General features: G+C 34.2%; 1 protein-coding gene across 1 annotated transcript; it reads left to right on the top strand.

Annotated features, from left to right (window-relative positions):
- The first annotated feature begins 2,394 nt into the window (after positions 1 to 2,394).
- LAG13 (LAG1 longevity assurance-like protein) lies at positions 2,395 to 10,605 on the top strand. The gene is made up of 7 exons (XM_088104470.1): positions 2,395 to 2,667; positions 2,786 to 3,015; positions 3,123 to 3,278; positions 3,586 to 3,771; positions 8,964 to 9,148; positions 9,645 to 9,711; positions 10,165 to 10,605. The coding sequence occupies exons 1-6, from the start codon at positions 2,536 to 2,538 to the stop codon at positions 9,671 to 9,673; spliced, it is 918 nt and encodes a 305-aa protein (XP_087960596.1). The 5' UTR covers positions 2,395 to 2,535; the 3' UTR covers positions 9,674 to 9,711; positions 10,165 to 10,605.
- Positions 10,606 to 11,358: the final 753 nt, after the last annotated feature.

Here is an 11,358-nt window from a genome sequence, read left to right as displayed (position 1 = left end):
TAACGCTCGTTCTTAATCAGAGTCCTTTCCAAATGAAAGAATCCTTATTCTAAGTGATGTTCCAGGGAAACCGAACGGTATAAGACCGTTCGATAACGAGCGTACATGATCAATCAGAGAAGATAAGATTTTCAGATTTTTCATTCATATTAACTTCACAGTTTTCATACGAACCATAACTTAGGATTTATCTCCAACATAATTCTCATACATTACAGAATTCATATCATCATCTCATCAATACAGAATTTTCCATTTTCCAGTTCAAACATATCATCAATACAGTTCAAAACATTTTCATTCCAAACCATACAGAAATTCCATCATATTCAACCTCACACATTTCATTCTCTGCATACAGTTCAAACAACATTAATAATATACATCCAGTGCAACCATGCTCATTCGCGCATACTTAAACATCAATTGTTTCATGCAGTTCAGACATCCAATACATTTCATTGCTTTCATACAAATCAAACAAGTATTAAATTAAATTACTAAAGCTTCCCTTACCCGGATTGGATTTCAAGCTTGTCCTAGATAGAAAATGGCTTTGTCCAACTACGCTTTTCTTACGTTCTTGACTCTTCCAAAATAAAATCAGTTTCAGTTCTTGAAGCTGTTCGGTCCAGTGAATAGCTCTCAATGCAGTGGACGTTTCTACGGTGCTGGAAATGGAATCGGAGGAGAAACGTGAGAATTACAGTAGAGAGAAGTTTAGGGTTTCTAGAGAGAAGTTGGAGAAGATGAAGGGGTGAGCTTCGTGAGGAAGAAGGTGAGTGGCGAGAGTGAGAGGAAGTGTTTTTAGAGAAATCATTTTCTCCCCCCACGTCAAACGGTCCTGCACTCACTTACTGCCACCTGTTTCCCACTACAGATTTCCTAAGGTTCTAAAATGACACATGGCAGGCTTGCATGCGGTGCAAAGTGGGTTTTTAATTTCCCTGAGCCGTGATGTGGCGTGTATTAATGGTGATGTAACAGGGATTTGCAGTGCTAATTTTCTAGGGTCTCACATCTAGTATTATACAAAATATTTAAATATAAACTATTTTTTTGATAGTTAATATTTATTTATTCTTATAGAAATTTCTCTTTCAAAATTTTTTCATTAATAAAATTCCAACTCAAACCTTTAATGAAGGGAACCAGTTGGCTATCACCTACACACTATTGAATATCTTGTAATGATTTAAACACCAAATGAACTCCAAAATAAAATTAAAAAAAATCAGAGTAAACTATGAGTTGCCAAAATAAAGATTTATAAAATTAATTCAAACAATTTGAAAATATTTATTTTATGGTAAGATGCAGTTTTATTTTAATATATTGTTTCACTATTATTTTTTAATACTTCTTTTTTATACATTATTACTTTTAAGATGAAAACGGGTTAGGTTGGGTCGAGTCGAATATGAATAGTGCTTACCTGTTCGATAAAACTAAATCCGCTATCCGATCCTCTATTTGTGCAAGTACCCATTTAGAAAATACTCGTGGATATTTTAAAACCGCAAGTAACCATGAATACCTGAAAAAAAATATTTTATACATTTTTTAAATAAAATTACAAAAAATATATATAATATATATTAAATTAAATTAAATATAAATTAAAATTTAATTTTAATTAAATTTAACTTAATAAAATATAATATAATTTAATTTTTAATTAAATTTAATTAAAATATATATAAATTAATTTATTTTTTTATTTTTTCGGATAACGAATACCAGCTGATAAGATGATATATTATCTATACATGATCTGTTTAAAAACGATATTAAAATACCTGCTATCCGTTATCAGCGGATAATAAATAGTAATAGTAAATAGTAACTATCCACTGCAAATATTTTACTTGTAGATATCCTTACCCTGAATTTACTTTGCCATCCCTACTTTTAACCATTGCTTGGCCTCTTGAAGTGATCTGAAAATAAGCTTTTGTGAATGCTATTTGGAAACAAAATTTGATTGAAAAATGATCCTGTCTCTAAAATTTTGCCATGAATAAATTGAAATAAAAAACAATGGTTCCTAAAATTACCGAACCAGAAAAATAATTGGAAAGTGTGTTTGGAGTTTGGTTATGTCCCTTTCAAGAACAAAGAATGTGAGAGAGGAGGAGTTAGCAGAAAGGACCATTGGGGTCAGACTCTACTGGAAAACAAGTGGATGAGAATATGGCATTATATTATAAACAAGTTTTATTATTATAATAAAAATTAATTAATTTATGTATTAATCATTTTATTTTCTTGAAATAGCAACAGATTGTCGTTGGGATTTGATTTAAAAAAAATTCACTGATATTATTGTTTTGTTAACGAGTATGATAATATGATAGTGAAAAGTAAAACAAAATCTGAACTTGAAAAAGAAAAAATTGACTTATTTTGGAAACTGGGAATAGTATTATATATTATATGATGGTGTTGAATTATTTGATGATTCTATAATAAACAAAAAAATTAGGAGGTGTTTAGTTTCCGATTGGATCAACGAAGCATTGAGGTTCATCGACGATGAGTTCTTTCTTCCACAACGTGGACTGGCACCATGAATCTTACCCTGCATATCGCGATTTCTACTTTCTCCCCCTTTTCGCTCTCTTCTTTCCATCCATACGCTTCTTTCTCGACCGATTCTTCTTTCAGGTTCGAACCTTTTTCTCTCCGCATTGACTTCCAATTATTCAACGCTTTTCCATTGTAATCAATTTCAGCTTTGACCTTCTCTGCACTCTGCTTGATTATTCATCGCACACGCGCGCAGAAATTGGCCAGACGATTGATTTTTGGAAAGGGGAATGAGAATCTCGACTTGCACACGGATGAGAGAAGAAAAAAGATTAGGAAATTCAAGGAATCAGCTTGGAAATGTGTTTATTATCTTTCTGCTGAGATTCTGGCTCTCTATGTAACTTATGACGAACCCTGGTTTACCAATACGAGAAACTTTTGGGTGGGGCCAGGGTCTCAGGTCTGGCCAGATCAAAAGACCAAGTAAGATTGTTTGCTTGTTTGTCTATTTCTGCATATCATCTCTACTTCCTCCAATGTTGAATGGTTTTTTTCTTCCCTTTATTTGTTTGTAACTCTTATCGTTTCAGGTTGAAATTGAAGGCGGTGTATATGTATGCAGCTGGGTTTTACTCATACTCCATTTTTGCTTTAATATTTTGGGAAACCAGGCGCTCCGACTTTGGGGTGTCCATGAGTCACCATGTTGCTACTGTAATTCTCATTGTGCTGTCTTACATTTTTAGGTATATTTTCATTACAAGCTTTTTTCCCCACCTCCGATTTGATAATCTTTGTTTGAGTTCTCTGAATTGACTTCAATTCAAGCACCTTATCAGAAGATGTAATTTTTTCATCTGTTTCATACATTTACTTTGACTAATCAATTTGGTGACTTACTGGGTCTTAAGGTAAAACCAACGGTAAAATAAAATTTCAAAATTTTAAACTACCTTTTTATTGACTCACATCACACTTGTTCTATTTAATTTTACTGTATTTCCCTTGGAAATTTGATTGTGATTCTGTTCTATGTTTACTGAACATATTCAGGTTTGCTCGTGTTGGATCGGTTGTGTTAGCAATTCATGATGCTAGCGATGTGTTTCTGGAGATAGGGAAAATGTCCAAATACAGTGGTGCTGAAACAGTGGCTAGCTTTGCTTTTATTCTATTTGTTTTATCTTGGATCATATTGCGCCTCATTTACTACCCGTTCTGGATTCTCTGGAGTACAAGGTTCATATTACTTTGTTTCCAATTTACACTGTTTCCCTTCTCTCTGTTATATATTGTGGTCCTCACCTGCCTATTATGTGTTCCTAAAATCTAGGTGAATAAAAAACTAATGTCCCTACCTATATTTATTAAGAGTAAAAAAGAATTAATGAAATACACTCTAAAGGATGATGGCTCCCTGTTGCTCTTCCAATTCAAAAAGTTTCATCTTATATAAAAGTATACATTTTTCTCCATGCATTCTTAACAAAACAAAAGTACTTGTTTTGTGTTTTTTAACTTTTGTCACTTTGATTTTTCTGGATTACAGATTAACTGTTAACTATTCCTCCAGACTGGTTTCTTTATTACAAATTTAGTGCTTATATGCATGAGTCGTTTGGATTATGTGTTGGGGAACGACAATGATTCAGTGACTGATACATTTGTGAAGCAGTTGCAGTACCCACCCATGTCAGCATTCATGTTATCTTGTAATACAAAATTACTTAGGCTAAACCTGTATTCAGTTGCTGCATCAACCAGGAGTGTAAAGAAAACAATTTTAAGTACTATTTTAGGGATGAAGACATTTTCTTAGTTAATGGTTAGATTGCCTAGAGTCTCTGACCTCAATCTCTTGTAGAACATGTTCTTCTGGTCAGGTTTATAAGAGACAAAATTAAAATAAAAAAGAGCAGTTAGTTAACTCTAACTGGACAAGTGTTAGGCTAGCAGGAGTTAGTTGCTGACTTGGTCAGCTCTACTCAGGATATGTAAAGGCCAAAGGTATAAGAGATGGCCAAGGAAAGTTATAGACGTTGAGTGGAGGTGCCAGGTTCCTTGAATTATATGGGTGTTCTTTTCTCTGATTTCAAATTGGTATCAGTACTTTTAATCCAGGAGTTGTGCGTGAAGAGTATTAGCACATTTAATGGGGAGTACATGGAAGGAGTCCTGGGTGGAGGCTTTGGAAAAAGTGGCAATGAACTGGAGTCAGTTCCTATGGCGGCTGGTTGCAATATCTGAATAAAGATTCATGCATGAATTATGTGCATTAGACACTGGAGAGGTTGGTGTCTGTGATGTCTGAAAAAGGTTTAAGTACATGAGACCCTAGGGCTGAGATGGGGATAGGAGATGGAGTGGAGTCCAAATGGAAATCGAATTTGGGAAAGGGGAAACGTCTAGGAAATCTTCGAAGGGATGCTTTGGGATGGACTGCCAAAGTATTTTTTTAAGGGGAACAAGTGAAGAAGAAAACTTGGGGGCAGTGATGGTTTTTCTTGAAGGAGATGTGCTATCATGGTTTCAACAGTAGCAAACTTGAAAACAAATCAATCTTGGGAAGAGTTTAAGACTATCTTCTTAGAGAAGTTCCCACCTGTCTTGATGGGTGATCCTTTTGAATCTCTTCTAACCTTGAAACATGAACAGGTAACGGCCATCACCCAATTTCATAGGCTAGCAAGAGAGGTGAAAGGGCTAGATAAGAAGCTTTTGATGTGAATTTCAAATGGAAAGGGAGAAGATCAAGAAGAATTGAAATTTTGTAAGAGGAATAGTCTTTCGTAGTTGATGAATAAGCACACACCACTGAGGGAGTAAGATAGGATGGTCAGATGTAATAACATTTTGAAGCAATCTTGGGGAAGGGAAAATAATTCTGCTTGTAGCTTTGCATGCACGAGAACGTCCAGAGAATGGAATCCCCAATTTAAAGGACTGAAAACAGGAATTTCGCTTCCGAAAGCTCAGTTATTAGTCTTCAAAGGGGGCAGCGCTACAAGAAACAGAAGCAATTTTCAGGGATTGACTTGTGTTGAAATGCAAGGTAAGAAAGGGGAGGAGTTTTCATTGCCACACAAAGATGGAGGTAACCATATTTGTAAAACAACCTAATGATTGCTCTAGATTACAGTTAAGGTCACATTGCAGTTGTGGGCTTTGTGGCTGTTGCAATGCAGATTGTGGCCGTTGCAGCATGATATTATTATATGATTGCACCCACCAAATGCAAATTTTATCTTATAATCATTCTAATTATCAATATATCTTTTATGTATAAGATCATATAGATTTTTATTCATTTTAAAGTTTTCATTATATTCCATCAACAGAGGCCTCCCTTGCTCTTGTAACATTCTACACAACAACACCTATTTGATCATCAACACTTGGGATTACAGTTTGGAATTTTCATTGTTTGACAAAAAAGTGGTATAGAATGGTGTTGAAGTTGTGTTGTAGCCCTGTTGCAGCTCTATTGTGGATGCACTGTGGCAATGTAATTTAAATCTACATAGCAATGCAAGCTGTTGCAGTTGTGGATAGCTCTCCAACAGCAACATTGCTGCCGCAGTAGGTGTGTGGTATGCAATTTAGAACCTCAATTCTAATATCAAAGGAGAGTGAAGAAGGGGACAAAAACCAAGATGAAAGATACAGACATAGAACATCAATTGAAAACTTAGCTTTCGCATAGTATTGTTGGGTTCACTACATGGAAGTTTTTAAAGTTATGGGGCAGTTTAAAGGGATGCAAGGTGGTGGCATTAGTTAATTGTGGGCAACATAACTTTCTCAGTTTTATTGGTGTTACTGCTAAATTTATGGGCGATAGATACCCTTTCTTATTCTGAGGTGTAGGGTGATAGTTTTAAAATAATTGGCTGAATTATGAGAGATCAAAGTTTATTTCAATGATTTGACATTGAAGTTGGAGATGGATGGTTAGACCAAGGTGTTTTTGACAGAACATGAATTAATCAAAATCTCAACATCCATAAAGCTCAAGAAGGGAGCCTCACAGCATCAAGGAAAAGGGTTGATTTTGGATAGTAATCATATTGCTGATTAACCTTCAAGAGAGATTCAGTTCATAACACCCATACTAGGTGATTTAGATAAGTACATCTTCAGGCCTCTCAAAGTCTACTTCCACATAGGTGACATGATCTTTTGATAGTGCTGACACTAGAGACTCAAATCCAAATATAAGGCTATATGAATAGCCCTATTACCTAAAGTCAATGATTGAAAAACTGGTTAGTGAGATGTTGATGGCATACACCATTGTCTCTTTGCTAGATCTATTACTTCGGTGAGAACAAGGGTTGAGTTCTGTGTTGACTATCGGGCTTCAAACAAGAGTATGCAGCTGAATAATCTTCCAATTCCAGTGATTGAAGAATTGTTGGGTTCAACTGGAGGAGCTACAATTTTCTCCAAATTGGTCATGAAATCAAGTTACTATCAAATAAGAATGTGAGGTCAAGACATTAAAAAAACTTCATTCTGCACCCATAATGGACACCATAAGTTTCCTCTTGACCACGGAAGTGTTGAAGTCTCTTTTGAGAAAATATGCCCTTGTATTCTTTGATGATATTCCTACATATAGTGATACAATGGATGGACATGTGAAGCACTTAAAGTTGCTCTTGCTGATACGAATGCAACTTGATTTAAAGGTTAACCAAAAGAAGTGCATCTCTGGACTAGCTAGCTTGTAGTTCCTTGGTCATATTATCACACATAAGGTGTGACAACTGTTCCTAATGAATTAGAGGCAGCATGATTGTCACCTTTTCCAAAGGATATTAAGGAGTTAAGGGGATTTCTTGATCTTATACATCAATGAGTATGGTAAGCGGGTACTAACTTTTACTTCTTACTGTAGAAAGAATTTCCATTGGGATTGAGAGGCATAACTAGCCTTTGAGAAATTTAAGGCTGTTATTACTACTTTTCCTTTATTGGCAGTTCTGGATTTGTTGTGGGAACTAACTCTGCAGGGGCTAGATTGGGTGCAGTTTTGTTACATCAGACTATAGCATTATGGAACCAAATCTTATCTGAAAAAAGCGACATAAATCAATTTGAGAGGGAAATGATGGTTGTTGTGTTGGCTGTAAAGTAAAGACACTATCCTTTGGGTGGCATTTTATATCAGAATAGATCAGAGAAGTTTGAAGTTTCTTACTGAATATAGAGTAATGGACAAGGCTAAAATTATAAAGGCCACTAAGTTGATTGGTTGGTTAGGATTTTGATATACAGTATAGACTGGGTAAGTATAATTCAGTTGCAGATACTCCTTATTGTGCATCTTTTGCTTCCCTTTCATTAGCACAGCGTGGAATGATTTCATTGGGAAGATGAGCTGCAGTGGATGGGGAGGGGGTTGCATTTCAGAATTTTTAGAACTTATAAAGAGTAGCAGTGCTATGTTTAGGGAAGGCAAAAGGTCATATATAACAATTTTTGTAGCATCTTGTGTAGTTTGCCAACAAAATAAATCGTGCAAAACTGTTGCAACCACTACCTAATCCATCAAAGTTTGGGTTGACACCTCTAAGGATTTTGTGGGGGTGTTACCCAAGGTCAAGGATACTGTTTTATTGTGGTGGATAGGCTAGGTAAATTTGTTGATTTATCTGCACTTGCACACCTTTTGCAGCTAACGATATTGCAAAACTGTTCATTTAAGAGAGTTCATTTGCATGATTTTCTGTCATTACCTGGGTGTATTTTCTTGCAATAACCAGTGAAAAACACATTCTTCCTCAGTTACATTCCCTGGTCCTGTTCTGTATCATTTTGGAAAAGTTTTATTGTCATTTGGACTGTTTAAGAATGTGGCAAAATCTGATTGGGTAATGTCAGTGCTATAATAGTAAATTAGAGAAACAAAATGTATCATCTTGCAGCATTAGATTCTGTATCACTACACTATTGTTTTTAACTCCCCACTCAAGAGTCCCTTTAACATTTTCAAATTTCAATAGTAAGTGACTTCAGTTTCTATATAATGTAAGTATTTTTATTGGCCAAAAGATATTGTGTTAGAGATATATAGATTTTTAACGATCCTTATTCTGAAAATGTATTTCATGCTTCTGTTTTATACCATCCATTTCCTTTTTACTTGTTTGATATTCAGGTCATTAGTTCTCAGTGTTCTAATGGGTTTAACATAAAATTTATCTAAAAACATTTAGCTTTTTCATTGGTAAGTTTTTAGCTGTCTTGTTAATAAAATTTGTCCGCTGGGGCAAGTTTGAAAGTAAATCTCTATTGTAAGCACTATAAAAGAAATTTGTTTGTCTTCATAAAAACTTTAGCAATTCAGTTTGAGGAGTAATACGCAATTGTCTGTTATTTATGTCATTGCGATTCTCTGATCAGTTGCTTTTTTCCCTTTGTGTCAGTTATGAAGTTCTGCTCACGTTGGATAAGGAAAAACACCGAGTGGATGGTCCAATATATTATTATCTGTTCAATAGTCTTCTGTACTGCTTGCTTGTTATGCATATTTATTGGTGGGTGCTGATATTTCGGATGCTTGTTAAACAAATCGAAGCAAGAGGGAAAGTTAGTGAAGATGTTCGATCTGGTAAGTTGAAAATGTGTTGTGGGCAAAATGTAAACTGAGCAACCTTGTGAAAAATTTGTTCTCCACTAATGTTTGCATTTAACTAGAAGAGAAGAATAACTATAGGAATATATTATGATCGTAGACGTAAATTCTAGCTTTGAGTTATTATGAACAGAATCTGGAATCTAGATTAGAAATGTCATTGAGTTGACTTTTGTTAAGTTTATAGTTTTTTCTTCTAATTGCACGTGGACACTGAAGTATTATTAACTGAAAAATGAGGCTTACCAAAACTAAAGTTGACAAAAAGAATATGACTTCATATCTTTGTGATCTGATCATTTTGATGTACTTATCATAGAGTAAAACATGAATGTATTTTTGTTCAATCAATTAGAAATTGATTTACTTTTTGGTAGTGGCTTTAGTCTGTCAGTTTTTATTATATGTATTGGTTAACAGGAAATTTCTTTAACTGTTTATCTGCAAACTGCTGCACATTTTCTTTATGCAGATTCAGATGAAGACGAACATGAAGATTGAGTAGGGAAGCAAACGCATGATGTAATCTTTAGACAAAGGTGAATTTTTGAAATGACGATGGTGTTTTACACCATTACACATGAATGCATTTTTTGTGGTAAATATGTTGATTGTGTTAAACTGTCCATACTTTATTTTATTAGAAAGAGTTCGTTACGTTTGTCAGTAATTATATTATAAACTAGGATCAACTTATAAGTTTTTTCTTCTAGTTCAATGTAACAAAAGCTTAGAAGGAAACTGCACGGAAAATATGATTAAAGCCTTTGCCGCCCTGATTGCATATTATGAACTCTTTAATTATAATATATTTTTCTGACATTGTCTCATGGTACACTGGCATGTGGAAAAAGAGAGAATTTTAATTTCGTCTTTGTTAGGGGTGACACAGCAATAAAAAAATGTAACACCGGTGCTGTATCTTTTAAGGGTAGGCTACGACTTACTTTCCTTCAATTAAGTGAGATGCTGTTTGGTTTTATTTCTTGCAGATGTATGATTAGCTTCAACCTTTTTCTGTGCCTTTGGCCACAATGCTAATATTTTCAAATCTTATTCAAATTTGAGAGGATTGTATCTATCTATACGGATTGGAGTACAGACTTCGGACCTGGTATAAAAAGGGCAACAGATGGAGATAATTTTTATTCTTCTAAACTCTTGGTCTATACTGCACATCCTGAAGTTTAGGTCGTACTGCCTGACATTTGCTTAAGACTTTGACTTTTCCTGATTATTTGTCCCTCCTTCAAATTACAAGTATTGTGTCCATTAATGTTTTCTGCACAGATGTTATCCTCTTGGTTTTCATTTATTGGAGAAGAAAATTATTGGTCTTAGTCGCCGCGGTTCTGAACTTGTTCTGGGTTATGTTGATTCGTGGAATTCAGCTTTAATTCACAATTAAATAAAAAGGAAAAGCTTGTTGTAAATTATTTTGCCACTTGATTCTGATAACGCTTAGATGCTTTATTTTCTCATTTATGACTGCCAGGGAAGGGGGGAAATGAGCCAAAAGATTGAATTTAATTTATCAATAAAATATTGGGTCAGGGTCTTAAAAAATCTATTGTGCCAAATCTAAATACAAAAAACTCATTCACGAAGCCTAATATGGGTAAACATCACAGGTGGTTCAAATGGTCTATGTTTTCTTTCCTTTTGGACTGTAGATCTCACAATCCGTTTTGGTTTACCTTTCTTTTTTTTGAATTCCCCCCTTCCCCACACCTTTTTCCTCTCTCTTTCTCTTTCTTCTCCATTCTTAATTCACGACTTGGTCATTTTCAAGTTTCAAATAAACTAATATTAAGGTTAATTTTTAATACAAATGGAAAGATTAAGTAGATTTATAGGCAATTTCTTAATTTAATTTAGTATCATAATTATAGTTTAGAGTATATTATAGTAAAGTTTGTTTTTTTTTAAGTTTATTGTTTTACTCCTATCGAATTACTTGTTAATGTTTAGTTTTATACTTGAGATATATATGTTTCGGTTTGAGGAGATGTTGGAACTTCTATATTAACTAGAAATAAGAAAATTTTTTAATATATATAAATTAATGCAAATCTTAAAATTGAGTTATATTAAAATTTCATCTTTTAAAATCCAACTTTTTCACCGTTAATGACTATTGAATGAATATTAGTGAACATTATTGATTTAGACTTAAATTCCATCTC

Source organism: Vigna umbellata, chromosome 1 (assembly GCF_029865625.1).
Source record: "Vigna umbellata cultivar VRB3 chromosome 1, Vumbellata_1.0, whole genome shotgun sequence".
NCBI lineage: Eukaryota > Viridiplantae > Streptophyta > Magnoliopsida > Fabales > Fabaceae > Vigna > Vigna umbellata.
This window is presented reverse-complemented; position numbering and strand designations above follow the sequence as displayed.

Bases quoted from the DNA above. Each gene is read 5' to 3' on its own strand.
- LAG13 (XM_088104470.1), top strand. From the start codon at position 2,536: ATGAGTTCTTTCTTCCACAACGTGGACTGGCACCATGAATCTTACCCT. The intron at 2,668-2,785 runs GTTCGAACCTTT...ACACGCGCGCAG, and splicing joins TCGACCGATTCTTCTTTCAG to AAATTGGCCAGACGATTGAT. The intron at 3,016-3,122 runs GTAAGATTGTTT...TTATCGTTTCAG, and splicing joins TGGCCAGATCAAAAGACCAA to GTTGAAATTGAAGGCGGTGT.